Below are 26,868 nucleotides of genomic sequence, written 5' to 3' on the forward strand. Positions count from 1 at the left end.
TCTCTGAATTGTCTTGTCTTTCATTCACAGTCGGAGTATAAACATCTATATATAGCAAAATCGCAACATCCTTGAGAATTTGTATTTCATTGTAAAGGAGTTCTAAAATCAATCAGCCCAAAGGTGCTAATCGCAATTTCTTAAAACGTTTTATCAATAAATGCATACTTTTCCAACAGTTTGCAATGAAATCCGGTTCTTTTTTGATGAGAGCGAAGTTATGTTTCTACTATAAACTCTGTCAATCCAAATAAAAAATTAATGAAAAGGCTCTGTTAAATGAAAATAAAGGAATTTCCTACTGCACTATCTTTTCGAAAATAATTCAAAATTTGCTCAAATATAACAAATGCCCTCCGATGCTTTCTCATGCTATTTCTCTGTTTTTTATAGATCTTTGTTTACAATTTCGTTTCCTGCGTACCAGATTGGTATCAAACTTAAGGAACTCTAATTTGTCTCGTTATCTGCAATTAACTATAGGACTCCGTTACTTTCAGCAACGACGCAGTTATACGGGTTGAAATACCATTCAATTCGTTTTCACATTCTTTGAGGAATTCTTTTGTTTATTTACTTTTCAATATTGACCTTCTGTGTCAATTATGGTTTCCATGGACAAAAGCAAAAATGTGCAAGAGATATTGGATGCTTTAAAGTCGGAATACGATCTCCTGCATAAAAACGCGCCAAATACAGAAAGTCGTGCTAATGATTATGAAACTTCAAGTATGTTGAAGCAATTGGTTCTTTTCTATCAACTCTTATTTTGCTATCCTTCCCTTCTCACAGCGGATGAGAATTAACAGAAACAAATACCGCTTTTAGAGCTATGCACTAACTCTTACTTAGTGATTCAATCCCAAATTCAAGATATTGAGGATTTTCGTAAAAGTCTGGACGAAATGATTGAAAAGCAAAAAGCTATACGCGAAACGTAAGTAGTCATCGACGGTTACACTTGCTCTCTTTGCTATATTTTTGCGCATTGTATACCATATTCAGTGGAATTATCTCATACAATTTTGTCGAATGTATTAAAAGTTGATTCCAATCTTTTCTTTTTTTTTTTTTTTTATTATTATTATCATTTGTTTTTGTTTAATGTTTAGCTTCTTTGCCCATTACTAACATTGCGCAGTTATGAAAGGGAGGCTAATGCGATCAAACACGAGCTGGATGCTTTAGGAGTAGATGCTTTCAATTCAACGAAGCCCTCTTTCAATGAACGTATTAACAAAGACGTTAAGCCTTCTCAACCCTCTACATCCTCAAAACCACTCAATACCGTTGATGCTACTAAAATACCTTCTATGCAACCTTTTCCTTCCGCCCAGCAACCTGGTTTTCTTTCCAATCCAGTTCATGATTCTTCATCCAATGCTCCCGTTGCGGCGGCTACTGGTGAACACCAAAATATTACGCATCCTGGACAGCAAACGGTCCTTGGTAATAATGTAACGAATATCTCAGAACCTTCGGTTTACGTGTCTCCTATTTCCTATGCCGGTACATCAATTCCTCCTCATGCAGCTGTTCCGGGAAATACACAGGTAGCTAGCTTACCTGGTTATTATGTTGCAAATCCTGAGCAGCAGCAAAAGCAACAGCAACAGCAACAATCTTCTCAACTTCAGACACAAGAAATCCCCAACGCCGCAAATAGCATAAGTCAATATACCAGTAGACAAGCATACCAAGAACATGAGGCCCATGCCAGAGATGTAGGACAACCTTCTGCTTATACACAGAAAAAGTCTCAATCACCCAGCTGGTATGTCACTTATAATCCAGCTTGCCGAAGATTATTCAATATCAATCTCATTCATACCCTTGAGCACCCTAGTGTTGTTTGCTGCACCAAGTTTAGTCATAACGGAAAGTACTTAGCTACTGGTTGTAACCGTGCTACAAATATTTTTGATGTTCATACGGGTCAAAGACTTTTTACTCTCAACGAGGATTCTCCAGACCAATCTCGTGATTTGTACGTTCGTACTATTGCTTTCAGTCCTGATGGAAATTACTTAGTTACTGGTACCGAAGATCGTCAAATTAAGTTATGGGACCTTAACACACAGAAAGTTCGTTTTCTTTTTTCTGGTCATGAACAGGATATCTATTCACTTGACTTTAGCCATAATGGTCGTTTTATCGTTTCCGGAAGTGGTGATCATACCGCTCGGTTATGGGATGTGGAAACTGGTCAATGTATTCTAAAGCTTGAGATTGAAAATGGTGTTACAGCGATTGCTATTTCTCCAAACGATCAATACATTGCGGTTGGCAGTTTAGACCAAATTATTCGTGTTTGGTCCGTGTCCGGAACTTTAGTAGAGAGACTTGAAGGTCATAAAGAGAGTGTCTACTCCATTGCATTCTCTCCAGACAGTAAAATTTTGGTCAGTGGAAGCCTTGATAAAACAATTAAAGTCTGGGAATTACAATTCGCTCAGTCTGTTGGTCTTTCTGCCATTAAACCAGAGGGTGTTTGTAAAGCTACTTACTATGGTCATTCTGATTTCGTCCTTTCCGTTGCCGTTTCGCCAGACAATCGTTGGGCCCTTAGCGGCTCCAAAGATAGGAGCATACAATTCTGGGATTTACAAACAGGCCAATCGTATCTAACATGTCAAGGCCACAAAAACTCTGTTATCTCTGTTAGTTTTAGTCCTGATGGCAAGCAGTTTGCTTCCGGAAGTGGTGATTTACGAGCCCGTATTTGGTCAGTCGACCCCGCTAGTCCATAAAAACAGCGTGCACTGTTGTAATATTTTATGTTGATTTAAAATTACTTGAAAATAGACGCTTTGTCTACTTTTAAGTCTAGAAAAATGATGGAAAATGCCCTTTAAAAAATGAAAACAATCAAAGGTACAACTGATCACCAAAGAAAATATGGTAATAGGTTTGGAATCAAGTCTGTATTATGCAACGGTTCTGTTTAATACTCTTTTGTAACTAGTCAGCTAGCAATGTATATAATTTTTGGTTTGATTACGCTTACATGAAATTCCTTTCGTATCCTTCGAAATCGTAATTGGGAATAAGTCTAGGCCTTTGTAAAACATATTTATTCATTGAGATAAATTATGCTTGGCTTTTGATTTTGTTTAAGCTCCGTTATGTGTACACTTATATACGAAATCACTTTTTGGTGAGAAACCTAGTAAACAGCTTTAATTCTTATAAATTTCAAAATGGATTTATTTTTCAAAAAATATAATATTCATGAAACACATTATTTTCTTTTCAAGATCTTTTAATAATATCCATGCTTGGTTACTGACTTCTGCAATGTTAAACCTATAAGCAAGAAATTTTTGGAAATACTCTATGTTGTTAGAGGAATGAAGGTAAAAAAAGTTATATAACGGTTTTTTAGGATTTTACTACTTGAAGCTAAATAAATTGTAACAAATTGGTTTGAGCTATTGAATTATTGAAGGATATCTCATTTATTTGGCAATGATGAATCCTGAAGACGATGAATTATATTTGCAGAGTATTTCAAGAGAATTTTCATGGGAGAAAAGATGTAAACGTGTCAAAAGATTTCTTTACGATGAACAATTTTGTAAGCATGTACCCATCGAGAAATTAGTCAATTGCACCGGAGACATCTTGGACTTAAAAGCGAGAGATGATTTAAAATATTTGGTTATTTATCTTTGGATTCGTGTTACGGAATCTCAGGGTGATATTACTGCTTATGAGCGTGAATTACTTTTCAAAAAAATATCCAAACTATCAAATGTGGAAGATTATCCGAAGGGAATTGAAGCACTGATTACAACTACTTCTCAGGGTGAAAAAATAGAAAGCTATTCAAATGATATCTTGAAGCTTCTTTCCGAATGGATCACTACTATGTTTGAAAGACTCGATGTTTTACGATCTCACAACCGAAGTTCTTTCAGGACAAGTTTTGAGCTAAGGAGTCTTACTCATTGCTTTCATCAGACAATGCTTCTTTTAACTAATATGATTCGGGTGAAATTCCATGTTTTTGACGAAATGGCCGTTTCTTCTATGCTGGCAAATTGTATTTGGATTTGTAAAAATACGACTGATGTACAAGATATTGAGCTTGTTTTTTCGCTTCTTAACTGCCTAATTAGCCATGGATCGATATCTTCTTCTGTCTTATTTGCCGTGATTGAAATGCTTTGCCGAGCAAAATTTGGATTAACTGCCAACTCAAGGTCTGCTCAGCAAATTATCGATAAACTTTTGAAATCTACAAAAAAATATGAGACCGTTTCTTGTCTGAGAAAAGTATTAGAAAGCTCAAATGACAGCTCACTGATTGCTCAGATGGGTGCAGTCAAAGTATTATGCAACATTTTAGTTGATCCTCCAAGATTTGTATACTGTACTCGTGGTATGCTACTTGAATTTATGCTTCAAGCTTTAGACCAACGGTCAAGCAGGTTAGCTCTTGAAATGTCTCGCTCCTTATACAATGCTTTAGAGCACCGTTCGTTTTTTGAACTCCTTTATATTGATGAATGGATGACTTTACTCGATATTTTAATAAAAATATCTTCTTCTTTACCAAAGTCATCAAACTATGAAGAAAATATTTGGAAACACAGTGAACCGAATATTATCGAATCGGTTAAGACTTATCAGCTCAAGAATATTAATTTAATAGAAGATTTCTTTCAAGATTTTATGAGTAATGTTTTATTGGATAAATTCTTTGAGCTCTTGAAGGTAAATTCTTTCTATCTGTCGGATGGACTTCGTAAAAAAATGCTCTCAGTACTACACGAAAGAGCTCAAACGCCTTACTTAAGTACTTGGTTTGATGACCAAAAGCTAATTGTCGATATATATTCGAACTTTGACCTTTCTTATGAAATGCGTGTTTCGTTATTGCCTTCTTTTCGTAATTTTTTACGTTCTTCTCCTATTCAGCACCGCTCTTCCGTTTTCAGGACAGTACTTTTTCCCTTAATTAACTCTCTAAATCGATACCATGCAAAGGAGCTAACTGAAAAAATATTCAGGTTAATATGTGACTTATCAGGTCTATATCCGCCAGATATTTTTTATGAAGTAAATAATTTGCTAAGAAGTTTCGCACACAACAATGATAAGGGTCCAGTTCAGCTTGCTGCGATTCAAGCTATCTCAAGCATGGCTTTTTACTATGTTATGTTACCGGAATTTAAGTCAATCTTATATGAAGAGTTAGTTTTTATTATAAGAAATTTAAAGATTCGACGCGTTTATCGAGTCGCTCCGTTACAGATGCTCTTACAACTACGAATTAATTCGAATGGATATTGCTTTTTGAATGTTTCGCCGACTTGCCAAGCACTCTTATCGAAATACGAAGACCAGTGGTATAACCCTTTTATATCCGACGAAGCGCTAAAGTGCCGTGATAACAAAGTGAGATTTCGAGATTTGTCATTTGCCGCTGTTTTTCAACGGTTTCCTTTGAAAGCCAACACGAAATCCAAAACATCAAAGGGTCTAATTAAAATCCCCATTGAAGAATGGGTTTCAGCCATAGTGCATCTTGTTTTACACGAAAGCGATCCAGATATTGTTGAGTATCTTCTTATTAATTTTACTAATCAACTCAGAAGCTCATCGATGTTTTTCAATTCTCCCAATGCATTAAAAAAAATCCTACAATTCTTGTTGAATATTACGACAGGTAAATATACTTCTACTTTTAACTCTCTTCCAGGTAGTAGAAAGGAAAGGTTTTTGGTTCTTCTATCGAAAGTCTTGTCTGTTTTAATGGTGTATAAAGACGCCTTTCCTGAAAGTTGCCATGAACAATTCTTTCAGTTATTAAATTATTTCCTTGAAAAAGGAGAGAAAACAACGGAGTCTTGCATTGATATTCTGATTATCAATTGCTATGCAATGCATTCTTTTTCAGTTGTCTATATGCCCAAGTTTTTCTCTTTGATTATGACTTCCAATATCAGTGAACGAAGTCTCGTAAATTTTTTACGCTTACTCCACGTAGTGAGTAATAACCCTGTGCTTACGGATGGTTTAAACGCCGAAACCATTCAAAAAATCTGTCTTTTTTGCTTAAGTATAATACGCTCGCGAACGGATGAACTTGATAAACAAAAAGGCTTGGTCAACCCCAATGCTAAAGTATTTAGTCTTTACCTGATTTCGTTTTCGTATTACATTATTTCAAACATCTTTCTATCATGTCCGTTGTCGGACAGACCTTCATTAGTTTCATTTTTGTTGAGTGAATTTTTAAGGAACAGAAAGTCTGTACCATTCGAAGGATATGAAAATGTTTTCTATGAATTATTACTTCGGTTTACCTACTCTGATGAAAGATTGGAAAATTACAACAGGGACAAAGAGTTTTTATTTGATAAATATTCAAAGACTTGGATTTATAGAGGTTGCGTGATAACCATAAATGCTCAGTATGAAATTGGGGATTTCGAGATGACTATTCGAAGAATGTCAGGTACAACAATATATCGTTTGCACGCCAATACACCCGACTATGATATAATGAAACATGGCATTAAAGAAAAAGTTGTTAGCAGTGAAATAAGACAGATGCATCTTTTAGAGCAGTCTACAAGTCATATATTCATGGAAACTATTTTAGCTCCATTGGATAACGAGGAAGAAGAACCAGTGTTGGTCCAACCAAATGCACATGCAGCAGAACTAATACAATATTTGGATGCTACTCACATACGGCCTGTTATTAACATTGCTGTTGTTCTTCAAACAGACGAGTATGCCGGTGATATAAACACAACTGTCGGGTGGCAGTTGTTTTACCGTTTGCTAGAAAGCTTTGGAGTAGAAAAGAAATTAAAGACTGGAGAAATTGTATATGTGTGGACGAGTAAAACGATAGAAATTGTTTTTCGACATGTTAAGGATCCTGAAAGAGATACGGAGAGAGTTTTTTTCAGCGGTATGGTTTTAATTGCTTCTGATGATTTAGTCGAGTCTTCTACAATGGATTGGGAATCTTTTAATGTTCCTGTTATCATCAAGCTATCACTTGATTCACATTTGGATGCTTTGAAGATGTTTGATACGTTATTTCATACACGGTTAGAAATCATCACAACAGACGTGGATATATCTCACCAGGGATATTGGAAGTTGGATCAAACCGTTTCCGTTTCATCTATACCACCTTTACTTCACTCCTTTTTAGCTGATATTGGGTTATATCAGCAATTATTTGAAAATTTCGCCTACGTACATCCCTGGCTTTTGCGACAACAATTTATCGACGAATTGAATGCGATGAACCAGAAGCAAGCTTTAATAAATCCATCACGAAGGGATTTGAAAAGTAGGACGTTTGATTTTACACTTTTCCTTTGAAAAGCATATTTTCAGTGTACTTCTAAAAAATAGATTAACTTGGGTTCTATCCCATTTCTACGACTGTACGATGACAAATTTTATCTATTGGACTGTGAATTACATGTCGATAATCAGGCACTTATATGTTGTTTTTAATGATTTTCTTTTTTTAATTATGTTCGAATTAGCAACACAACAACTAGCGGTATAATATACGAAACACTTTTTCATATATACATTACAGGCTTATACTTGAGGAATCAGAACGGATTTAATTCTTATTTAATTTAGAGAAGTTTCAAACCGGTCTACTATTTGAAACGTTCAAGGCGAAAGGCAACTGGGTCGAGCATGCATCGTCCTATTTTCGGTGTATTTTTATCCATCTAGCAAGTACCAATGGTTTTATAATTACTTTAGAGACTCTATTTGTCAATTTTACTCATAAAATATTCGATTGTTTTAGTTATTCAGCCCTGAAAATAACCTTATTACAATTATTTCCTTATATGTAACAGTGTTTGTACAGACCCGTACTATAATATAGGATAGACATCTGCAAACTCGATCATCAACACAAAATTAACATGTGAATTAGCAATTTCAAATTCTAAATTTCATCTATATAATCAATGTCAATAAATGAAAGTTAATGACCTTTATGATACTGCAGAAAATATTTCAAAAGGAGGCCTGGAATTTTAGTGCAGTGTAACGGTATATCTATTGATATCTAAAATGTTTTTAATTGCTGTGTACTTGCTCACTATACTAGGTGGGGGGCGATACATGAGGCATCTTATGATACCGAATCCAAATATGGTAACTTAGCATTAACCAACTACTTACAATATTGGTATTGGTTAAGACGATCATTTCGAACAAAAAAAAAGGTTATAGAATATGCATATTACAAAATTTTTTGCAGCTTTTCTCGCCCTCGCTGGTGGTTTCTATACCAGTTCAGCGGATGTTCCCAAAGTAAATAAAGAAGGTCTGCAAGAATTATTGAACGCCAATGCTCTCTTTATGACAAAATTTTATGCCCCTTGGTGCGGTCACTGTAAATCATTGGCACCTGAGTACGAATTGGCTGCTGAAGAATTAGAGAAAGATAATATTTCTATGGTTGAGGTCGATTGTACAGAGGAGGCCGATCTTTGTAATGAATACAACATTCGTGGCTATCCTACCCTTTCGGTATTCAAGAATGGAGGTTTAAGCAATCAGTATTCTGGTGCTCGTCGCCATGATGCTCTCGTCAAATATATGAAGAAGCAGCTTTTACCTGTTGTTCAGAGTGTTAATAAGGACAGTGTTGAAACTTTTACTCAAACGAACGAAGATTTGGCTGTCATTGCCTTCTTTGATGATCAAAAGCTGAATGCTACTTACACAGATGTCGCTGAAAGTTTACAGGATTCATTCGCTTTCGCTGCTTCTAACGATAAGGAATTGGCTAAATCTTTAAATGTTCCTTTCCCCGGTATTGTTGCCTTTACTAAAGATTCAGCCCAAGACTCCAATCAGCTCGTATACAAGGGTGATTGGGAAAAGAGAGACATCGCAGACTTTTTAAGCGTTTCCAGTATTCCCTTATTGGACGAATTAAACCAAATGACTTTCGTTAGATATCACAGCAGCGGACTCCCCTTGGGTATCATTTTCTACAATAGTACCGAATCTCGTGATGAGCTGTACAATGTGTTCCAGCCTATTGCTAAGCAATACCAAGACACCGTTCGTTTTGCCTTTTTAGATGCTTTACGCTATGGTGCCGTTGCTAAGCAAATGAGCATTGAACCTAATTGGCCCGCTTTTGTAATTACTCATTTGGACAACTTCCTCAAGTTTCCTTATCCTACTTCTGAATTGACTAGCAAAAATATGGGTAACTTTGTCAAAGAATATGCTGATGGAAAACTTCAGCCTAAGATCAAGAGTCAACCTGTCCCTGAATCCCAAGGTGATTTAACTGTTTTAGTCGCTGATAACTTCAATGATATTGTTATGGACTCCACGAAAGATGTTCTTGTTGAATTTTATGCTCCCTGGTGTGGACATTGCAAGAATCTTGCCCCTACTTATGAATCTTTAGCTGAGGAATATGCTAACAACAAAAACGTGGTTATAGCTAAGGTTGATGCAACAGAGAACGATTTGAACGTCTCCATTTCTGGTTTCCCTACTATTATGCTTTTCAAGGCTAACGACAAGGAAAACCCTCTCTTTTACGAAGGCAGTCGTAGTTTGGAAGATATGTCTTCTTTCATTGACAAGCATTCCTCTTTTGAATCTAGTTCTGAGGCCGAAACTGAAGACGTCAATGAAGCAAAACAAGATACTAAGAAGGAAGGAGCTAAGGTGACTGATGATGAAGAAGCTTTTAACGAGCTGTAAAAAGTTATACTTGTTTTTCATTATCGTCCTTTTTTTAGCTATCTATTGTATGTGACTAGTGGACAATAACATCGTAATGTTTATCATGAAGACGGTATTTTCTTTGAGTAGGAGTGTAAGTATTAATGAAATTAATGAAACGTAAGAGTATCAAGCCTTCTAAAACCAGAGTAATTATCACATAATAGTAACAGCGAATGGAGAATACGGGTTATAACATTAATTATCAATTGACAAACGTTGGTGTCTTTTTATTAATATAAAAATAAGATTATATAAAGATAGCATTAATGAAAGACTTTACTTCAAGCAAAATTGATTGACGCTCTTATTGTTGTCAGCAGGAGTCTCAAAAAATTGGCTATATGATTCCAGTGGTCTTTCATTGCTTTTTGGACAAGGGAAGATAACCGAATAGCAAAAAGCAGAATAATTTTAAACAGAACATATTAAATATGTATCCTGAATATTTACCATTTTAACAGTAAACAACTCTATAATCGCATCAATTCAACCTGCATCAAGGATAAAAGAGGGTTGTGAGGAGATATCATATCGGGGGAGGAAGAAGGTGCTCTCAGGGGTATTGTACTTAGAAGACCAAAATAAATGCGGACAAAAAATGACCATAAAATCAGAAGATGTAATACGAGAAGGTTATAAACGACATGATGAGTTTAAACAAAAGATCCTTCAGGATCTAAGAGATCAATGTTGGCGCTTGAAACTTTCCCATCCAAAACCATTTCTGAAAGAACTTTTCCGGTACCAGGGCCCAAGGTGATACCCCAGCAACCATGGGCAGCAGCAACGTAGATGGAAGAACCAATTTTTCCGATTACAGGTGCACCCGTTGCATTTGAAATGGGAAGATAACAAGCTTGGCGTACTTTTACATTGGAATCGCGAATGACAGGATGGAAATGATCCGCACATTCCTTAATAGCTTGACATCTTCTCTGATCGATCCTTGTTTCCGAAGACAGTTCGGGCAAAGGTTCATCGTCAAATTCGCCACAAACGTACAATTCATCCTCACGAGCATAAAATTCAGGAGCACCAATAGTGCCGTCAGCATAAACAATTTCCGAAAAAACTGCATTTCCGTTAAGTCTCATAGGAAGATCAACTGTGATACTGTGAATGCGGGCACCGCAGATGCGTAGATTGGGAATTAAATGAGGAGTCCAAGGGCCCGCCGCAACGATCACATGAGAAGCTTCCATAGAATGTATGGTATGAAGCTCTTCAACAGAAGTAATCTCTTCGTCTTCATCAGGTGCATAATCATCGCCGATTAAACGATACTCAACTTCGTTTTCATCAACACTAATGACATGGCCCTTTACAAGGTTAACGTTGGCAATTTTGCTAGCTTCTTCAAAGATGGCATGGCAGAATTTGTAGGGATGCACCTGCGCAGAATTTTTTTTGTTTCCAAGGCGAGTTACCTTTTCCACTATGGAGGGTTCAATCCATTCAATATCGGGTGACAGTTTGTCAGGATAAGTGCATTTTTCATCTGCTTTTATAGACCAGGTATCCAGGGACCGATAACCCCATTTTTGCTGACCATTGTACTCATCAGCCAGCTGCTTGTGGAGATTATATGAGAGAGAAGCCAGCGAGCTGGTGGAAGGTCCGTGCCATTCTAACGAAAGAAAGCCAGAAGCCTTACCAGATGCTGCTGACGCAATTCCAGAACTTTCGAACAGAGTGATGGTATCACGTTCCCTGTTAAACTTAGGATGATTCACAAGAAAGTACAAGCAACTAATGCCTGTAACACCACCTGAGCAAGGATGTTAGTAAAAGCAAACACTCTAATACATAAAAAGCGAGAAAAAGCAGCAGAAGCGGAAAACGAAACACAATAGATTACATCCCACAAAATTGCCAAAACGCGACGAAACGCGGCTTTTACTGAATCCAATTCATACGTCCTTAATACTTCGCCAATACGGACCGTAGATATATAGCTTTTCGCTTGTATACATGTTACTTATCAGCATACATAGCTAAGAGCGGTATTTAATTCGTTTCCTTCTGTTCTTCATTCTTTTGTCTTACCTCCGATAATGACAATATTTCGAGAGTCATCCATTGTACTACAATGATTCTTGCCTGACTAATGAACTAGCAAATAAGAACACCGAAACAATCCCTAATTCCAGAAATTACTCAATGAAAACGATCGCGTCCGTAAAAAGAATAATTTTTATTGTTTTTGGTTGTGGTGGTAGTTATGCCACCACAAAGGCCAATTGGCCTAATGAGAATTCATGCCATTGGTCATTCAAAACCAGGTATTGGGAATAACAAGAGCGATACAGTAATATAATATTGTAGAGTTTCGTAAGTAATTAGTTTGGACAGGTAAGTTTTTCATCAGCATTGGCATGAAAACAATTGCTGCAGTTTTTTATGAATTCTTCCTGTTACTGTATGTTATATACGTTGATTCTGACAGCATTGATACGGTGATTCATTATATGTTGTATAGTTGGTTGGGTAAGTTGTGTGTGCGATCGATCATCATGTATATCAATTTAAAAATTAAATTAAAAAAATAAGTAAAGTATAAATGAAGTAAAAGAGATATGTACAATCGTTTATTCTCCAAATATTCCATGCTACTACTACAAAGCTTCAGTCCATTCTGATTGTGTATTCGAAAGGTGTTGTCGATGTAGCAGCTTTAGGACGGTAGAAATTGTAGTTGATTGTATACTGAAATTAAAATGAGAAGTTCTTCATTTCTATGCTTTTCTATGCAAAAAAAATAATAGTTATACAATTTATGAGGATTCCTAAAGAGGCAGGACATAAATTATTCTTAGCTAAAATTCGTAGCCTTTGATTAAATGTAATCCGAGTTTAAATGGAACATGCAAGCAAAAATACTGCAATAATCATCACATGTACTGTTTGTTGTATGACTCTTGGCTTGAATACCTTCAGATAATAGGTCGCTTTCAAGTACACAAACCGTAAATTCAAAAGAAACAGAAAAGGGTATATACAAATGTGCTCATTAATAGATATGCAAAAATAAAAAGGAAATCCTCAGAAGAACAAAAAATAGATATCAAAAATATACAGAAATACATCAATCATTATCAACCAGTGAATCATCCATCCACAAAAAAATTTGGCGTTTTCACTTTCCGTCAATAAGATTCTCTCTAGAAGCTAGCTTTCCAGTCAAAAGACCAGCAAGCATTTCTTGGGCTCGTATTGACTTATTTGGGCTGGGAGAAACATGCACAGGCGAAAGAGTAGATGAAGATGATGGGAGTTCAAACCTTGTACTTTCTATATTACGAAGTTGATTTGGAGTCTGAACCGACTCGGACTTTAACCTCTCTAATCTTTCCGTGTAGCTAGACTTGCTAGGTGTCTGAAATCCTATATCACTTAAATTATTTTCGTTTAAGCTTTTATGGGCTAACGGGCTATTCATTTGATCCAATAGACGACGGCGAGCGCTTCCACGACTACTGCTTCGGCGTAATATAGTGTTAATGTCTCCTTGTTTACCCTTCTCTGGAGTGCTAAAGGAAGTGGTACCGTATTCAGTAAAGCTACTCTGGTGCTTTTGAAGGGCAGAAGCTGTTTCGGCACCGTTTGAACTTCCAGACAACCTCCTAAGAAAATCAGAATTACCGATATTAGTAGGAGTAATACGATCGTTTGCGGACTGCTTGTATTCATTACCCTCATTTTCCTTATCGACTAATCTTTCTCTTATCGGCTTATTTTCCATGAACTTAGCTGGCTCAGAGGAAACATTCTTTTCCTTATTAACGCTCGTAAGCTTTCTGCTAGACTTTCTCCTTCGATTGCCAATATCCTTACCTGCCTTCGTAGCAGTTGTGGATTTTGTTGGATTTCTTAGTTGAGTAAAGTTTTCTTTACCAGCCGAGTCTTTTTCTCTTATAACACTGGTATCAGAGACAATCCTTCTAGACAATTTACTTTTTTTCTTAGTATGATGTTCAGACCGTTTATTCTGACCCTGAGATTTAATTCTCCGATCCCTTTCCATGTTCTTTACCCAAGTTTTCGGAAGCCTTGGTGACGTGGTGTTTGATTCGATGTTCTGTGAATCTCGTTTAGGGACAGAGAGCTGGTTTTCATGAGAACTTCTCACAATCGAAGCCTTAGGATTCTCCTTGTTATCATTCATAGGCAAACGGCGATGAGGTCGATTATGTCCGTCAAGCTTGATGTCCCGTAATCTATTCAAAAAAGTATCCATTTCCCGATTTTCATTAGCATCTTTTTCCGAAAGAGCAAGTTCCAATACCTTTGATTTTCCTTTTTTAATATAAACATTTTCCTTTAATGAGCTTTGTTCTTCTGCCTTCATGTTTTCGGCTTTAGCTCTCTTATAGTCGGCAATAAAAGAGCTGATTTTCTTAAAAAAGACATTTCGAGCATTTAAATCACTAGGTTGTTCAGCAAAATACCTCATGGCATTATTCAAAGTCGTGTTCATTGTTCTCAAGTGCTCCTTTAGAAAATCCATTTTTTTCGCTCCTTCGTTAAGCCAAGGAATAATTACTGTCAATATCTTGTCATCAGGATGGAAAGACGTAGGGTCAGAAAGAACGCCGGAGTCACAATCAAGTTGTAAATTCTGACAACCACGTATAAGCTCTGTACACTCTTGTTCAACTGTTTCGATGTTCAGCTTTGCAGCTTCTGTCACAACGGAAAAGTCTGTAAGAAATTCTTCCATTGTAGGGAAATTCTTGCGAACAATGATTTCAAGGACTTGTAATAAACTCTTTGTATTGGTCGAATTTTTTATTAATGGAAGTCGTTGAAGTGAACTAAGAGAAAATCCTCGTGCTTGACGAACATAGTCATTCATATAATTACCAAGGCAGAGGATTAATCGCATTAAGCATTTAAACATATCATTATCACGAAGGATTAACGCTGCTCTTCCAATTAGCTTTGCTTGACGAACAAGTGTTTCGTAATTAGTATCAATGGTATACTTAATTTTGAGAGCATTTACTCTTTTTCCCCAGTAGTTCTGAAGGTCAACTATGAGCCTTAAATATAAATAATCCCAGCGACTCAGTTCAGAAGAGTCTTTTTCAGCGTTTACAGGTTCGCCCCCATTTGTCCAGTCGATACGGTATGGTTCAAGATCAGCCTTGAGCTTAGTCTGGTTCAGAATTTTCTCGCTACCTAAAAACTCAGTAGCTTCCGCGACGCTCTCATCACAGTGTAAAACCATTCGAATAATTTCATCTGGGTTTTTATGTGACAGTTTGTGAAAATGTATTCCGAAAAGCTTTTGAAGGTCACTAGACATATATTCTGTCCTTTGAGTTCCTTTCTTCTGCAGAGGCTTTGCTTCTTTCATAGCAAAGTTTTCTTCGATCTGTTCAAAAATATTGGCGTTCTTAAGCTTTTCGTACAAGGAATTTGACTGAGAAGAAGTAGCCGACCAGAATGTATATTCTAAGCCTGAATCTAACTTTTCCCAATGCATTTGTTTCAAACGACGTTTTGGTCGTTCCATACCATTAATTTCATTCAAGTCAAGTGCTTTACTAGCTTCATTATGTTCATGGGTATTCAAAAATTTGGCACCTGAACAGCTTAGTACAGGGGGAGGAGGTGGAGGAGGAGGAGGTAAGCCAGGGACAGGAGGTGCTGTATGTTGAATAGTTTCCGAAATAGGAGGTGGCAGAAATGAATCCATAGAGGTTTTCATAGGCAAAGGTGGTGGGGGCGGTGGTGCAGCTAATAAAGGCTTTGGCATAGGGGCTTTCGATAAATTATTCTCATTATTTAAGTTCTCTCGTTTTTTCTCCTCTAACTGTTCATTTTCGGAAACATACAAGGTTGAGTCACTGTCTAAGGGAACCTTGGGCATTGAATCAGAAATTCCCTTGGACTTCTTGTATGTCGTTTCAGTATCATTCAAGTGAGATATACCATTCAATGATGAAGGACTATTTATTTTTTCAGCTTGTATATTTTCATGAACAAGGAAACGAGAAAAGCTTTCAGACGCTGAGCGTCTGTTAGCCATTGACCTATTACGAGGTACTTTAGCACGAGGAAAAGGGCGAACAAAGTCTTTATCAGGAATTTGCAAGATAGATGATCCAGTAGAATTATCTTGAGTGCTTAAATTATTCATCTGCTCGCGTAAGCTTTTTAACTTTTCACTGATGCCATCAGAAGACCAAAAAACAGACTCAGCCGTAATTTCCTTCTTTCGAAGCTCCAATTTATCATCTAAATATTCGACAATTTTGTTTCTTCCTATACCGGGATATAGTTTGTTTGATTCATGATTAAATAAAAGATAAAGTTCTCGCAATTCTAGTTCACTTCGTTGAATTTGGGCAAGATGCGACTTTTGTAAATCCTCAACTTCTTTTCTCAACGTTTCATTGCTTCGCTTTTGAGAGAGTATAACATCGTTTTGGTCATTCAGCTCACTTTTCAATTTCTCGATTAAGTCTTCGACACCTAAATTAACTTGTGCAGCCATAGCATCTCTCTCAATTACCATTTTCTCCGCCATAGCACGAGAAGCTTTTGCTTCTTGAAGGGCATTTCGTGCTGTTTCGTCGGAATATAGCCTGTTCGTAAGAGAATTTATCGCAACTTGCAAGCTTTCTTCAAAACTAACATCAGAGATCTTCGAATTAAGTAAAAACTTTTGCAGAAGCGAGTTGAATATCTTTACAAGCTTTAGCTTTTGTTTTTCATTGGCTTTCGTAAGCAGTATGGACTGAATAGTTGATTCTAGTAATGAGCCCAGTTCATTATTAGCTACTTCGTTTATGTTACTGAGAATGGAAGATTCATGCGAAAGAAAAGAATCACCATCTTCTAGTGGAGTTAGCAACTCGGCTCTTCTTTCTTCTTCACTTTCATATATGTTAAGCTGGCGTTCGAGTTGTTTATCAGGAAAATTCCGTAAATGCTGGATTACTTCATGAATACCTGAGTCCTGAAGACACTCAAGGACGTCAAATTCAGAAGAGGATAGATCATCATAAACAGAAACATAGTGGTTTATGAAATCCATCGTTGAGGTACAATATTCTAAAAATGCTATATTTGAAGGAGAGCTGGTTATTGCGATTTTACTGGGAGAAGACGGAGGTGTACGAGATATTTCCTTCTCAATAACAGTAACCTTGAAAATTGTTACAAAACCATAGCATAAGGGAGGATTCTTTAAGTCTGAAGGATTTAGGTTTTTCAATCCATCTTCAATTGTGAGAATAACAGATGACTCCTTTAAATCACAAGCCCATGATAAAATATCAGCTGTAACTTTTCTAGGAAGTAAGTTAGTCGACCCTAACGCCTGGGTAACGGAAGAAAAAATATAGGAATCCGAGGTTGCAAGGGTTGCTCGTTTCCTCATTAGCTGAAAAACGCATCGTAACAGCTCAGCCTGCTGAGATTGCACCACAGTAGAAGAATTAAAATAAGTAAGAAGATTATGAATAGCACGAAGACCTTGCAGCTCTAAAAATAAAGACACCCATCTGTTCGACTGCGTTGTCAACAAAGATGAGAGCGTAATTAATTGTAAATTACTTATTGTTTTATTCCATAATTGAAGGACAAACCATGAAACAGGGCGATGCACAGCAGCTAATTCCGGAATTTGAAAGGAGGGATCATCAAACCCAGAAAAGTTTGCTCTAATAAAATTCCACTTCTCATCTGGAGTACAAGTTTGTAGTAATGCAATAGCATGATCATCGAAATCAAACATAGGATGTCTTAAAAAATCATTAAATAAGTGCAACAGTTGGTCTAAAGATGGAGGACGGGTACTAGGAATTTCAAACTGAATTGAAGATGTTGAGTTTGGGCTACCTGACCGAACAGTTCGCAAGCGGTACACCTGTCCACTAGTATCATTGGAATATTTGGGTGAAAGTTCGTTAGTTATTTCAGGAACTTCAACAACAGGAGGCAATGAATACTTCTTCTTTCTTTTTGGTTTTGATGAGTCGACATGGGTGGGAGGAGTAGGCAAAGACTCAGAAGAATGTGGGATTGGAGGAAGTTGCTCAGGTGTTGGGAGGCCTTTAGAAGAAAAAGGTTGACGAGGCCCACGTAAATGTTTTGTAGATGTTGACTTATTCAAGGAAGAAGATGATGAATTTGCAGAGAGTGGTACCTGGTCAGGTAAAGGGGGAAGATTGGCTGAATTTTCGGGTGTTTTCAAAAGCTGAGAAGAGCTCTGTGCTTCTGGAGGATTCAACAAATTGGCTTTCTCTTCATCATTTGTGGTTAGATGATTGTCAGAGGCTGAAGAAGAAATTAACTCCTTGTCATGAAGGATAGAAAAGGGAGAGTTGAGATGGGGTAAACGAGTAGGAGCAGTGAGATTTTCTTCTCTTTTTTCTGGTAGCTCGTGTAAGGAGGTTGACGATTTTGGATGAGATGTAGGATGTGAGAATGTCGGAGGAGTTGGTACGCTTGGAGAAGGCAAACTATGGAAGGGAGGAATTGGAGTAGATTTTGGAGCTCTAGGACCAATCGTCCTTCTCGAGGAGGGCGTAGGAGTCGTAGGTAAAGATGGTAACGACATGTGGGGAGAATATCCCTTTGACGAATTCGACATCTCTATCTACTCAACGATTGCAGCATTGTAACTGTCTATGTCTTTAACTTCATGAATATGAAAAGAACAACGTCCTTTTTGTTAAAAAAACGAATAAAAGAATGTATTAAAGGGAAAAATGAGCGATTCTAGGTGAACACGACTTAACTGAAAAATACGGAGGAAAGAATGGGTGGAAGACTGAGTAGTTAGTACATATGAAAAAATGACAATATCCAAGAAACTGGAAAGAAAAAGTAATTAATCCCCCCAAAAAAAAAAGAAGAGAATGAATTTATCCACTACATCGTCAACGAAACCGTTCGTTGCGTAACATTCGCATGTTTCAACGGTTTTATGTTGAGCAAGATCATAAAGAAAATTATAATGTCAATCAATTGATACTATTTTTCTGTTAATGTCTATAAGTAATCATTAATAATATGAACAAAAAAATGAAAAGGTCATTAATGAACATAAAGAGACACAACAGGTGTCTGGTAACACAAAATGAAGTATTAAAAAAAAAAAAAAAGAAAAACGTCGAATCTTTCTCGAATCATATCGTCATAAAAGTTAGTACATAAAGGGTCTTGTTAGCCAGAAAAATGGGTCTTCGAAATACAAAGTAAGAAAAGCATTTATCAAAATCATGTCGAACTATAAGCAAGGAAAAATAATATCTGAAAAAAAGCACAAGCTTTGTTACCCTAAACTCACGTCCGTAGCAGTATTTGCAGAGTAAGATAGATAAAATGACGTTCTTTTCTGAGTTCTCTTAAATCTTTTTCCTTGATTCAAGCTTGGATCGCAACAGGCCACCAGCAGCGTTAGATGGAACTGAGCTTGTACCAGTTTGAGATCTTTTCGAACTTCCAACTCCCTCAAAGAGATCATCAAAGGTGCTATGCGAGTGTTGCATAGGAGGCTTTCGTACATTTCCGGAAGGTGAGGGGACAGAAGGTGAGGATGATACTCGAGAAACCGGTGCTGGAGAATAAGAAGTTCGTAAAGAAGAAGGGCTAGGTCCTTCTGTGTCTTTACTTACAGCTTGTACCATCGGTGTATTGGCTCCGCTTGGAGGTTGCCATCCAGGCGGACGAAGCCATTCCGGTAAATTTCCTGTCTTTTCAAGGTAGTATTTCCTCATGACACGAGCTACATGAGTGTCCTCTACAGAATTATCGCTCTCTGGATCGCGGATCCGGTTAATCTTTGAGGAAATCGAGAGTTTAGTCCACATCTCAAAAACAGTTTTATAGTAGTACCTTAAAGATGATTACAGCTTATAAACGTAATTCAATCAACACATTTGTTCACACTGTTACAGTAGCTATAGCATCCTCTTTTCCTTGGCTCAGGAAAAGGTTTTGATTGTTGCTGGGAAAACTGTAATATTGCAGATGTTTTTCGTATTTATAATATTAAAGAGTATACAATACTACTTTGCTTAATTGTAAATAAACGATGGATGGGTATTCATTAGTGAACGATAGTATGCAATTGAATTGGAAAAACTATAATTCATTAAAGAACAGCCAGGAGCTGTTCACATTACAAATCGTCTTCTGACATAATTCCCTAGCTCTTTAGAGCTGTACGTTTTTATAATTAGGCTGCATAAAGCAAGCATGACTAAATTATCTGCTCACTATTCGATTATTGATTCTTTTCCTTTTAACTATAAATATGAAATAGAAAAAAACAAACCAGGTACAATCTTGCCAGAGACTTTTTATTTGTTCCTCCTTTATAAGATATTATTGGTATTACAAAGCGCCCTCCTTTTTATGATTATATTACATGTCCGGTTACATGGAACAGGATACCTTTTGACTTCTTCCATTCACAAGCAATTTCTTTCGAGGTTGCAATGAGGATTCCGTTGTTTTTGTTTATTACAGGCCTTGTTTCATTTGTATGGCCTGTAATTTCCGCTCCAATCTTGGCTATCGATTATGGTACTGAATGGACGAAAGCAGCTTTAATCAAATCTGGTATTCCGCTCGAGCTTGTGTTGACTAGGGATACTCGACGTAAAGAACAAAGTGCAATTGCTTTTAAGGGTGATGATCGACTTTTTGGGGTTGATGCTGCTAATCTGGCAACTCGTTCTCCCTCTCATTCTATTCGAGATGTAAAAGAATTACTGGATGTTTCAGGATTGGAGTCAAGTTTGGCTCAGAAGTACTTAGAAACGCATCCTGCATTACAGCTTCAAGAAAATAAAGAGTCGGTATCTGGAGTATCCTTTGTCGTTTCAGATACGGATTCGTACACAGTAGAAGAAATCATCGCAATGACTATGGAGCATTATATCAACCTGGCTGAGGAAATGGCTGAAGAGCCTGTCAATGACTTAGTTCTAACCGTTCCTCCTCACTTTAATGAACTACAACGGTTTGTTTTACTCGATGCTGCACGTTTGTTAAACAAAAACGTCTTGGCTTTAATCGACGATGGTTTAGCAGTGGCTCTGGAATATTCTCTTTCTCGCTCCTTCTCTGAAGATACTGTTTACCACATTGTTTATGATGCCGGATCTGGTTCGAGTTCTGCTACATTGGTAGCTATCGATGCTATTCCTAAGAGAGCCTCAGGTAAAGACAAAAATATGACTCGTATCCGGTCTTTGGCTAGTTCTACAACCTTGGATTTAAGCGGAAATGAACTTAATCGAAAAATTATGAACTTCATGAAGGAGGCATTCCAACAGAAGCATAACATTGATTTATCCCACAATAATCGAGCTCTTGCTCGCCTTGAGAAAGAATCTTTACGGGTCAAGCATGTCTTGTCTGCAAATTCTGAAGCCTATGCTTCAATAGAAGAATTAGCTGAAGGAATCGATTTTCGCCTGAAGATTACTCGCTCAGTTTTTGAATCTTTATGCCAGGATTTAGCTATCGCTGCGGTTTTACCGATCAAGGAAGCTCTAGTGAAGGGTAACATATCCCTTGAAATCTTGGATTCTGTTATTCTTCATGGAGGAACATCACGTGTTCCTTTTATTCAATCTGCTATAGCTGATTATGTTACGAGTGATAAGGTTTCAAAAAATGTAAATGCCGATGAGGCTTCTGTGAAAGGAGCTGCCTTTTATGGCGCTAGTTTCACTAGTAGCTTCCGTGTAAAACCTGTCCTCGTTCAAGGAGCAGTTTACAGACCCTATTCACTTACTTTGAGTAATATGCATTCATTAGTTGCGTTACCTGATTCCACTCCATATGGATCTTCCCATTTAGTTGCTATGAATATCAGCGACCTGGGAACACATCCTTCTTTACCTGTTTATAATGACGGTACTCTTATTGGAGAAATCAGTATTAATAACTTAACTGAAGCCTTGAAACAAGCTGATTCCTGCTCTGAGAAGCATGTACTATTTGAATTCTCTGTTGATTCATTTAAGGGAATCTTTACCCCTGTACATTCATACGTGGCGTGCGAGAATAAGTCGGGTTCAGCCTCTGGCATTGGAGGAAAAGTTAAAAGTCTTTTCAATAACTATCATACTGGGAAATTGAACGAGGAAGCATTAGAGCTTCATAACTTGGGTTTTGTTTACAAACGTTATAAAGAATTGTCTGATGATTCTCTTCAAAGGTTTTCGGATAGGCTTGCGCTTCGTTCTTTGAAAGATAAAAACAAGGTTTTACATGAAAGTGCTCTTAATGAATATGAAAGCTTGCTCTATCGAGCTCAAAGTTTGTCTGATGATGATGAAATATTAATATACGCCAATTCAGAAGAAGCAAAAGCCTTGAAACAAATAGCCGTCGAAGATTTTGACTGGTTAATTGAAGTTGGTCCAACCGCCGATACGAATGAAGTTTTAACTAAGCAAAAGAAGCTCAACGATATTCTTCATGCTATATCATATCGTCATGATGAAAATCAAAAATTTAAAATGAGTTTTGAAAACCTTAACTCGACTATGGAGAGGGCGGAAGCTCTTTTGTCTAGCTTTGATATCCCGTCGTATCCATTAACGGAGTATGATGAAAAAGACGTGAAGAGAGTTGCGTCCATCCGTAATTCTTCTCATAAGAAATTAAGTGAACAATATGGAAACATTACTTCGTGGCTCGATGATAACTTGAAGAAGCATGTCTCAAGAGCCGAATACGAAGATCCTGTTATCACTACTTCAGAAATGGATCATAAAACTAAGAAACTTCAAAACTTGGTATATGAATATCTTCGACGTTCACTTCAACACCCGAAGTTAAAGCCTAAAACTAAAGTACCCTCCTCTTCATCTCAGGCTACTCCTTCGTCTGAAAAAGCCGATCACGAGATTACAGAGTCCTCTAAAAGCTTTACAGAAAGCGATTCGGAACCAACCTCCACAGAGACTTTGGATACAACGACTGCCAAATCTACTTCTTCAGCTAACGACGATAATGATTTTGAGGATGAACTTTAACCTCGATGTTGTACACCTTGTTTTATTTATCAATAAACGTAAGAACTAAAATAATCCGATTTTATGCACGAGCTCAGTTATTTAGCTGGCCAAATGACCTTGGAGATAGAAAACTAGATTACATAGACTGATTTGATAGCCTTTAGAATACGAAATGTTATTGAATAACTATATTTTAAACTATAAGGTTGTCATTAATTTAGTGACATAATGTAAACTATGAGATTTATTGACCTTTTAGGGAAATTTCTTGGGCCGTTTTGTAACCATTTAAAATGCAATCTCCTATACTAACTCCGTTGAACCAGCTTCCAGTAAGGTAAAGTCGTCCTTGGAGATTCTCTTTAATCCAAGACTGAACATTATCCAAGTGAAGTTGATGACCTACCTTGTATTGGGGAATACAATTTTGTTGTAAAGTTGCGTTTGCAAGATCAGGAGAAATATGAATACCTAAGGATTGCTTCACAGCCTCTGTTGCGTAGCTGACGGCTTCATCTGGCGTTGTTGGGATACACTTTGGGTCCTTTGCATAACTAGAACCTCCCATCATGACGGTAAGTTTGGTCCCTTGCTCGGGATTGTTTTGTTCACTGTCAAAAACGACACCTAAAATATGGTTTGGGTTATTGGGTAAATGAAGGGGTACCAAATATCCAAATCCTTTATGGTTTAACATAGAGGCATCCTGGTAAAATAAGTTCACAACATAAACACTACTAGTTGGAGTGCTCATAGGAGGGGAAGGCAATAACTGTGATAATTGATTTGAAGACATGGCAAAGACTGCGTAATCATACCGACAATTGTTAACATCAATTTTATCACCTGAATCGGATAGGGCTAGTTTTGTAACCGGCTGGTTGAAACGAATGCTTACGTTTGAGGAAGCATCAAGAAAGGCATTTAAGTTGGAGGCTATGCTTTCAATTCCGTTCTCTAGGGAGATCATTGAAGAAGACCGTAAAGATTGGAAAAGTTCTTTTGTACCTTGATTCTTTAGTAAAGAAGCCCTTAGTAGTTTTTGTTTTTCAGTCAACAATTCTCCTCGAATTGAAGCCAGAATTATTCCTAGAATAATGCTTCCATATTTTCTTTCAACATCTGCTAAAAATCCAAACATAGTAGATCGTAGAGACAAAGAATGTAAGTCACCAGCATAAATTCCATTTATCAGTGAGCTCATTAATCGATGAGTAAACATTTTCCCAAATCGCCGTTCCATAAAAGACCCAATACTTTCATCTTCGATATCTAGTTTTCTTTTTTGAAAAAGGTCTCGCAAAAGCGCAAAGGGTACTACTCGAAGAGCTGGTTGTGTTACAGATTTAAGAGCTTGGAATGCACCAGACGGGATGGCATTCAATCTGTTTGGGTAGTATATGTATTTGTTCTTTGCACTTGGTGAATCTTTTAAAATTGGCTTGATGTTTTCTTCCATCTTCAATTGCTTCAACAAGTCCACTGTTGCCAAACCAGCCAAACCAGAAGGGCGTAGAGTCCTCGGTCCTTGTTCGAATAAGACGTTTCCTGTAGGAGATGATGAAGTGGGTATCTTGACAGATTGAAGCCAACCTCCTAACCTTGAGCCTTGTTCATATAAATCAATTTGACATGTTGGAATTAACCTGGATAAATAGAATGCAGTACTTAATCCAGCAATTCCACCTCCACAGATTGCAACTTTCATATTTAAAAGCTAATAGGTTTCGGAAAACTCATAAGGAAACAGAAAAGTTGGTCGAACTCAAAGATCAGGCGTTTTTCTTTTAAAGAAAATTGGAGACCTTTCACTTAATTTTGTACATAAATAGAAATCCAAGACACTACAATTTTGTATTATTAAGAATTCAATAATAGACGATGATTATTGATGATCAAGGAAGTTTTACGTCGAGATGCAGGGTAACCAACAACGAAACAATTGGAATTTCATGTGATTAATATAATGACAATAGAAAAGAATAAATATTCTTTTTAAGTTCTTTGTGATTATTAAATATGATTTTTAGAAAGACACTATTTAATAGCAGTTCATACATCAAAATTTATGGCGCTCGAAGCTTTTTATATCAACAATCGTCAAAGCAATAAGATATAATACTTTCTAAGTATGAGAACTGCAGTGCTTATAACTCTAAGAAGGATCAATTGAAACTAATTTTACAAGAAAAAATATCGGCACGCTTTTTTTCTAGTAATCAGTTTATAGTATATTTGTTAAACAATAGAGTTGCCATTACATTCTCGTATAACGTTCGTTTTCCTCATGTTTATACTGTATTATAAATAATTGATTCCTTTTTTACCTCTCATGTTCATCTGCCTTGTGGTAAATATATATATACATTTTGATTAATTGTTAAGACCATGATGCAAAAATTAAAAAAAAAAAAAAAAAAAAAAAACGTAGAAAGAGAGAGAGAGAGAGAGAGAGAGAGAGAGAGAGAACATGCTGATACAGAAAACCGCTTAAAAACAAAACGGAAACTTTAGCTTCAACTCATTGAAATGTTGTTCAAACCAATCATACTGAAGCCATCGAAACATAGAACGTAGTTCAAACAAAAGCGAAAAGACATTAAAGAACTAAACTCCATGTTAAAAAAAGAATTAGGAAAGATAACCAAGGTTTCTGTAATAAGCTTGCAACGCTTTCGTAAAATTCCACGCCAGGTGCATTACACGAAATTACACCAGTAGCATTGCTAATATCACCATAAGATTCTTCTAATCCATATCCATGGTCAGGGCAAGCAAGTCCTAAGTCTGCAGGACAACTAGAAGCTAACGTATAACAAAGATGAGAGCACGGAAGGACTTCTTTATATGGACCGGGTCGAATGACATGGTCAATTAATGGATATCTTGAGTTATTATTCCTGTAAACAAGAAAAGTGCTGTTATCCGTTATATCTGCGCAACGAGGGATGATAGCAGCACATAGCCAATTCTTATAGCTATGTAGACAATCACTGCAATTACGAAGAAGAGAATAAATGGATAATGCTGTGGCATTGCATGGATACTGATCCAACGTATAGGTAAAGTTTTTGTAATAGCCAAAAGCTTGCTGGTCGTACCATGAAGCTAACGATAAAGCTGAATACGAAGCAGAATTTCCAGGAACGGAATAAGCTACTTCAGAACAAAATTCCAAATCATAGATTAATTGACATGTCGTTCCAACCTTTGTCGTAAAAGTAATAGGAGGATATGTCGTACCGCCGGATGCGTTGGCATTGGGCTTGACCAGATATGCAGTATATGAGGTGTTGGGTGATAATCCTTTCAAGTAAAATTGTTCCTTCGCAAATGGACCTAAACCACGTACTGTCATAGACAAATCTGCATTATTGATATTAAGGGTAGAAGGATTGCTTCGGTAAGCACAGAACGAATTTGAAAGTTTCCCGATTTGTTTATCAAACGTCGAGTAGGTTGGGTTAACAAAAATTTCATAGTTTGGAATGACAGACGTATCGTTCGTCGTGAGATTACCAGTAATTAGCAGAGCCGCTTGAAAGTCTGTATCTTGCGCATACAAAAATTTCGCTTCATTGTACTGAGTAAAGGTAAAATTATTTCCAGCAGACAGCTCATACTGGGTTTGGTAAGCACTATTAGAAGAAGTATCACGATTGTTCCCAATATAACTTTTACTATATTGAGAATCACTGCTAGAAACCGCAATGAACATCGGCGAGTACCCGGTCACCGACAAAGAAGTCAACCCGAGATCTGTTAAAGAATACGAGTAATTTCCTAAAGCAAGCGAATTATCGAAAGAATAATTGGACGCATAGAGGATTAAACTGCTAGAACCTTCATACGTAGAGCAAGTTGAAAGCGTCAAATTGATGGTCGCAGCCTGTCCTCCTGGCCAAGAAAGGTTGTAATATACTACACTCTGATCTTCTATACTTCCTACAACCGTACCATTGAGGCTCAAAGAATTATAACTGATAGCTGCAATGTTAGTCGCTAAAAAACAGACGAAAGCAAAGAAAAGTAAAAGGATGAAAGGAATTTTTATCATAAATAAAGAGCAAAATAATATAAATTAAATTTCAAAAACCCTGAGCAGCAAATGATG

General features: G+C 37.0%; 9 protein-coding genes across 9 annotated transcripts; 4 read left to right on the forward strand and 5 right to left on the reverse strand.

Annotated features, from left to right (window-relative positions):
* The first annotated feature begins 54 nt into the window (after nucleotides 1-54).
* On the forward strand, nucleotides 55-3,017 carry SPOG_01977 (transcriptional corepressor Tup11). Its single transcript, XM_013167081.1, has 3 exons — nucleotides 55-729; nucleotides 853-937; nucleotides 1,142-3,017. Exons 1-3 carry the CDS (start codon nucleotides 606-608, stop codon nucleotides 2,748-2,750), a joined length of 1,818 nt encoding a protein of 605 aa, XP_013022535.1. The 5' UTR covers nucleotides 55-605; the 3' UTR covers nucleotides 2,751-3,017.
* A 268-nt stretch (nucleotides 3,018-3,285) lies between these two features.
* SPOG_01978 (GTPase activating protein) lies at nucleotides 3,286-7,843 on the forward strand. The gene has a single exon (XM_013167082.1). It carries the CDS (start codon nucleotides 3,469-3,471, stop codon nucleotides 7,351-7,353), a length of 3,885 nt encoding a protein of 1,294 aa, XP_013022536.1. The 5' UTR covers nucleotides 3,286-3,468; the 3' UTR covers nucleotides 7,354-7,843.
* Nucleotides 7,844-8,165: 322 nt separating this feature from the next.
* SPOG_01979 (protein disulfide isomerase) lies at nucleotides 8,166-9,891 on the forward strand. Its single transcript, XM_013167083.1, has one exon. The coding sequence runs from the start codon at nucleotides 8,239-8,241 to the stop codon at nucleotides 9,733-9,735; it is 1,497 nt and encodes a 498-aa protein (XP_013022537.1). The 5' UTR covers nucleotides 8,166-8,238; the 3' UTR covers nucleotides 9,736-9,891.
* A 50-nt stretch (nucleotides 9,892-9,941) lies between these two features.
* Nucleotides 9,942-12,020, reverse strand: SPOG_01980 (FAD-dependent oxidoreductase). The gene is made up of 2 exons (XM_013167084.1): nucleotides 11,806-12,020; nucleotides 9,942-11,527 (listed from the first exon to the last, which is right to left on the reverse strand). The coding sequence occupies exons 1-2, from the start codon at nucleotides 11,837-11,839 to the stop codon at nucleotides 10,413-10,415; spliced, it is 1,149 nt and encodes a 382-aa protein (XP_013022538.1). The 5' UTR covers nucleotides 11,840-12,020; the 3' UTR covers nucleotides 9,942-10,412.
* Nucleotides 12,021-12,259: 239 nt separating this feature from the next.
* SPOG_01981 (formin Cdc12) lies at nucleotides 12,260-18,613 on the reverse strand. The gene has a single exon (XM_013167085.1). It carries the CDS (start codon nucleotides 18,362-18,364, stop codon nucleotides 12,896-12,898), a length of 5,469 nt encoding a protein of 1,822 aa, XP_013022539.1. The 5' UTR covers nucleotides 18,365-18,613; the 3' UTR covers nucleotides 12,260-12,895.
* A 136-nt stretch (nucleotides 18,614-18,749) lies between these two features.
* On the reverse strand, nucleotides 18,750-19,716 carry SPOG_01982 (uncharacterized protein). The gene has a single exon (XM_013167086.1). The coding sequence runs from the start codon at nucleotides 19,584-19,586 to the stop codon at nucleotides 19,122-19,124; it is 465 nt and encodes a 154-aa protein (XP_013022540.1). The 5' UTR covers nucleotides 19,587-19,716; the 3' UTR covers nucleotides 18,750-19,121.
* Nucleotides 19,717-20,151: 435 nt separating this feature from the next.
* Nucleotides 20,152-22,965, forward strand: SPOG_01983 (heat shock protein Lhs1). The gene has a single exon (XM_013167087.1). The coding sequence runs from the start codon at nucleotides 20,217-20,219 to the stop codon at nucleotides 22,770-22,772; it is 2,556 nt and encodes an 851-aa protein (XP_013022541.1). The 5' UTR covers nucleotides 20,152-20,216; the 3' UTR covers nucleotides 22,773-22,965.
* SPOG_01984 (protoporphyrinogen oxidase) lies at nucleotides 22,909-24,851 on the reverse strand. The gene has a single exon (XM_013167088.1). It carries the CDS (start codon nucleotides 24,460-24,462, stop codon nucleotides 22,999-23,001), a length of 1,464 nt encoding a protein of 487 aa, XP_013022542.1. The 5' UTR covers nucleotides 24,463-24,851; the 3' UTR covers nucleotides 22,909-22,998.
* A 502-nt stretch (nucleotides 24,852-25,353) lies between these two features.
* Nucleotides 25,354-26,811, reverse strand: SPOG_01985 (calcium channel regulatory subunit Yam8; the record flags this gene model as incomplete). Its single annotated transcript, XM_013167089.1, has 1 exon — nucleotides 25,354-26,811. One exon carries the CDS (start codon nucleotides 26,809-26,811, stop codon nucleotides 25,354-25,356), a length of 1,458 nt encoding a protein of 485 aa, XP_013022543.1.
* Between the last annotated feature and the right edge of the window lie 57 nt (nucleotides 26,812-26,868).

The sequence above is a fragment of the Schizosaccharomyces cryophilus genome (genome assembly GCF_000004155.1).
Source record: "Schizosaccharomyces cryophilus OY26 unplaced genomic scaffold supercont4.2, whole genome shotgun sequence".
Lineage (NCBI taxonomy): Eukaryota > Fungi > Ascomycota > Schizosaccharomycetes > Schizosaccharomycetales > Schizosaccharomycetaceae > Schizosaccharomyces > Schizosaccharomyces cryophilus.

Bases quoted from the DNA above. Each gene is read 5' to 3' on its own strand.
- SPOG_01977 (XM_013167081.1), top strand. From the start codon at position 606: ATGGTTTCCATGGACAAAAGCAAAAATGTGCAAGAGATATTGGATGCT. The intron at 730-852 runs GTATGTTGAAGC...ACTCTTACTTAG, and splicing joins TAATGATTATGAAACTTCAA to TGATTCAATCCCAAATTCAA. The intron at 938-1,141 runs GTAAGTAGTCAT...AACATTGCGCAG, and splicing joins CAAAAAGCTATACGCGAAAC to TTATGAAAGGGAGGCTAATG.
- SPOG_01978 (XM_013167082.1), top strand. From the start codon at position 3,469: ATGATGAATCCTGAAGACGATGAATTATATTTGCAGAGTATTTCAAGA.
- SPOG_01979 (XM_013167083.1), top strand. From the start codon at position 8,239: ATGCATATTACAAAATTTTTTGCAGCTTTTCTCGCCCTCGCTGGTGGT.
- SPOG_01980 (XM_013167084.1), bottom strand. From the start codon at position 11,839: ATGGATGACTCTCGAAATATTGTCATTATCGGAG. The intron at 11,528-11,805 runs GTAAGACAAAAG...ATCCTTGCTCAG, and splicing joins AAATATTGTCATTATCGGAG to GTGGTGTTACAGGCATTAGT.
- SPOG_01981 (XM_013167085.1), bottom strand. From the start codon at position 18,364: ATGTCGAATTCGTCAAAGGGATATTCTCCCCACATGTCGTTACCATCT.
- SPOG_01982 (XM_013167086.1), bottom strand. From the start codon at position 19,586: ATGTGGACTAAACTCTCGATTTCCTCAAAGATTAACCGGATCCGCGAT.
- SPOG_01983 (XM_013167087.1), top strand. From the start codon at position 20,217: ATGAGGATTCCGTTGTTTTTGTTTATTACAGGCCTTGTTTCATTTGTA.
- SPOG_01984 (XM_013167088.1), bottom strand. From the start codon at position 24,462: ATGAAAGTTGCAATCTGTGGAGGTGGAATTGCTGGATTAAGTACTGCA.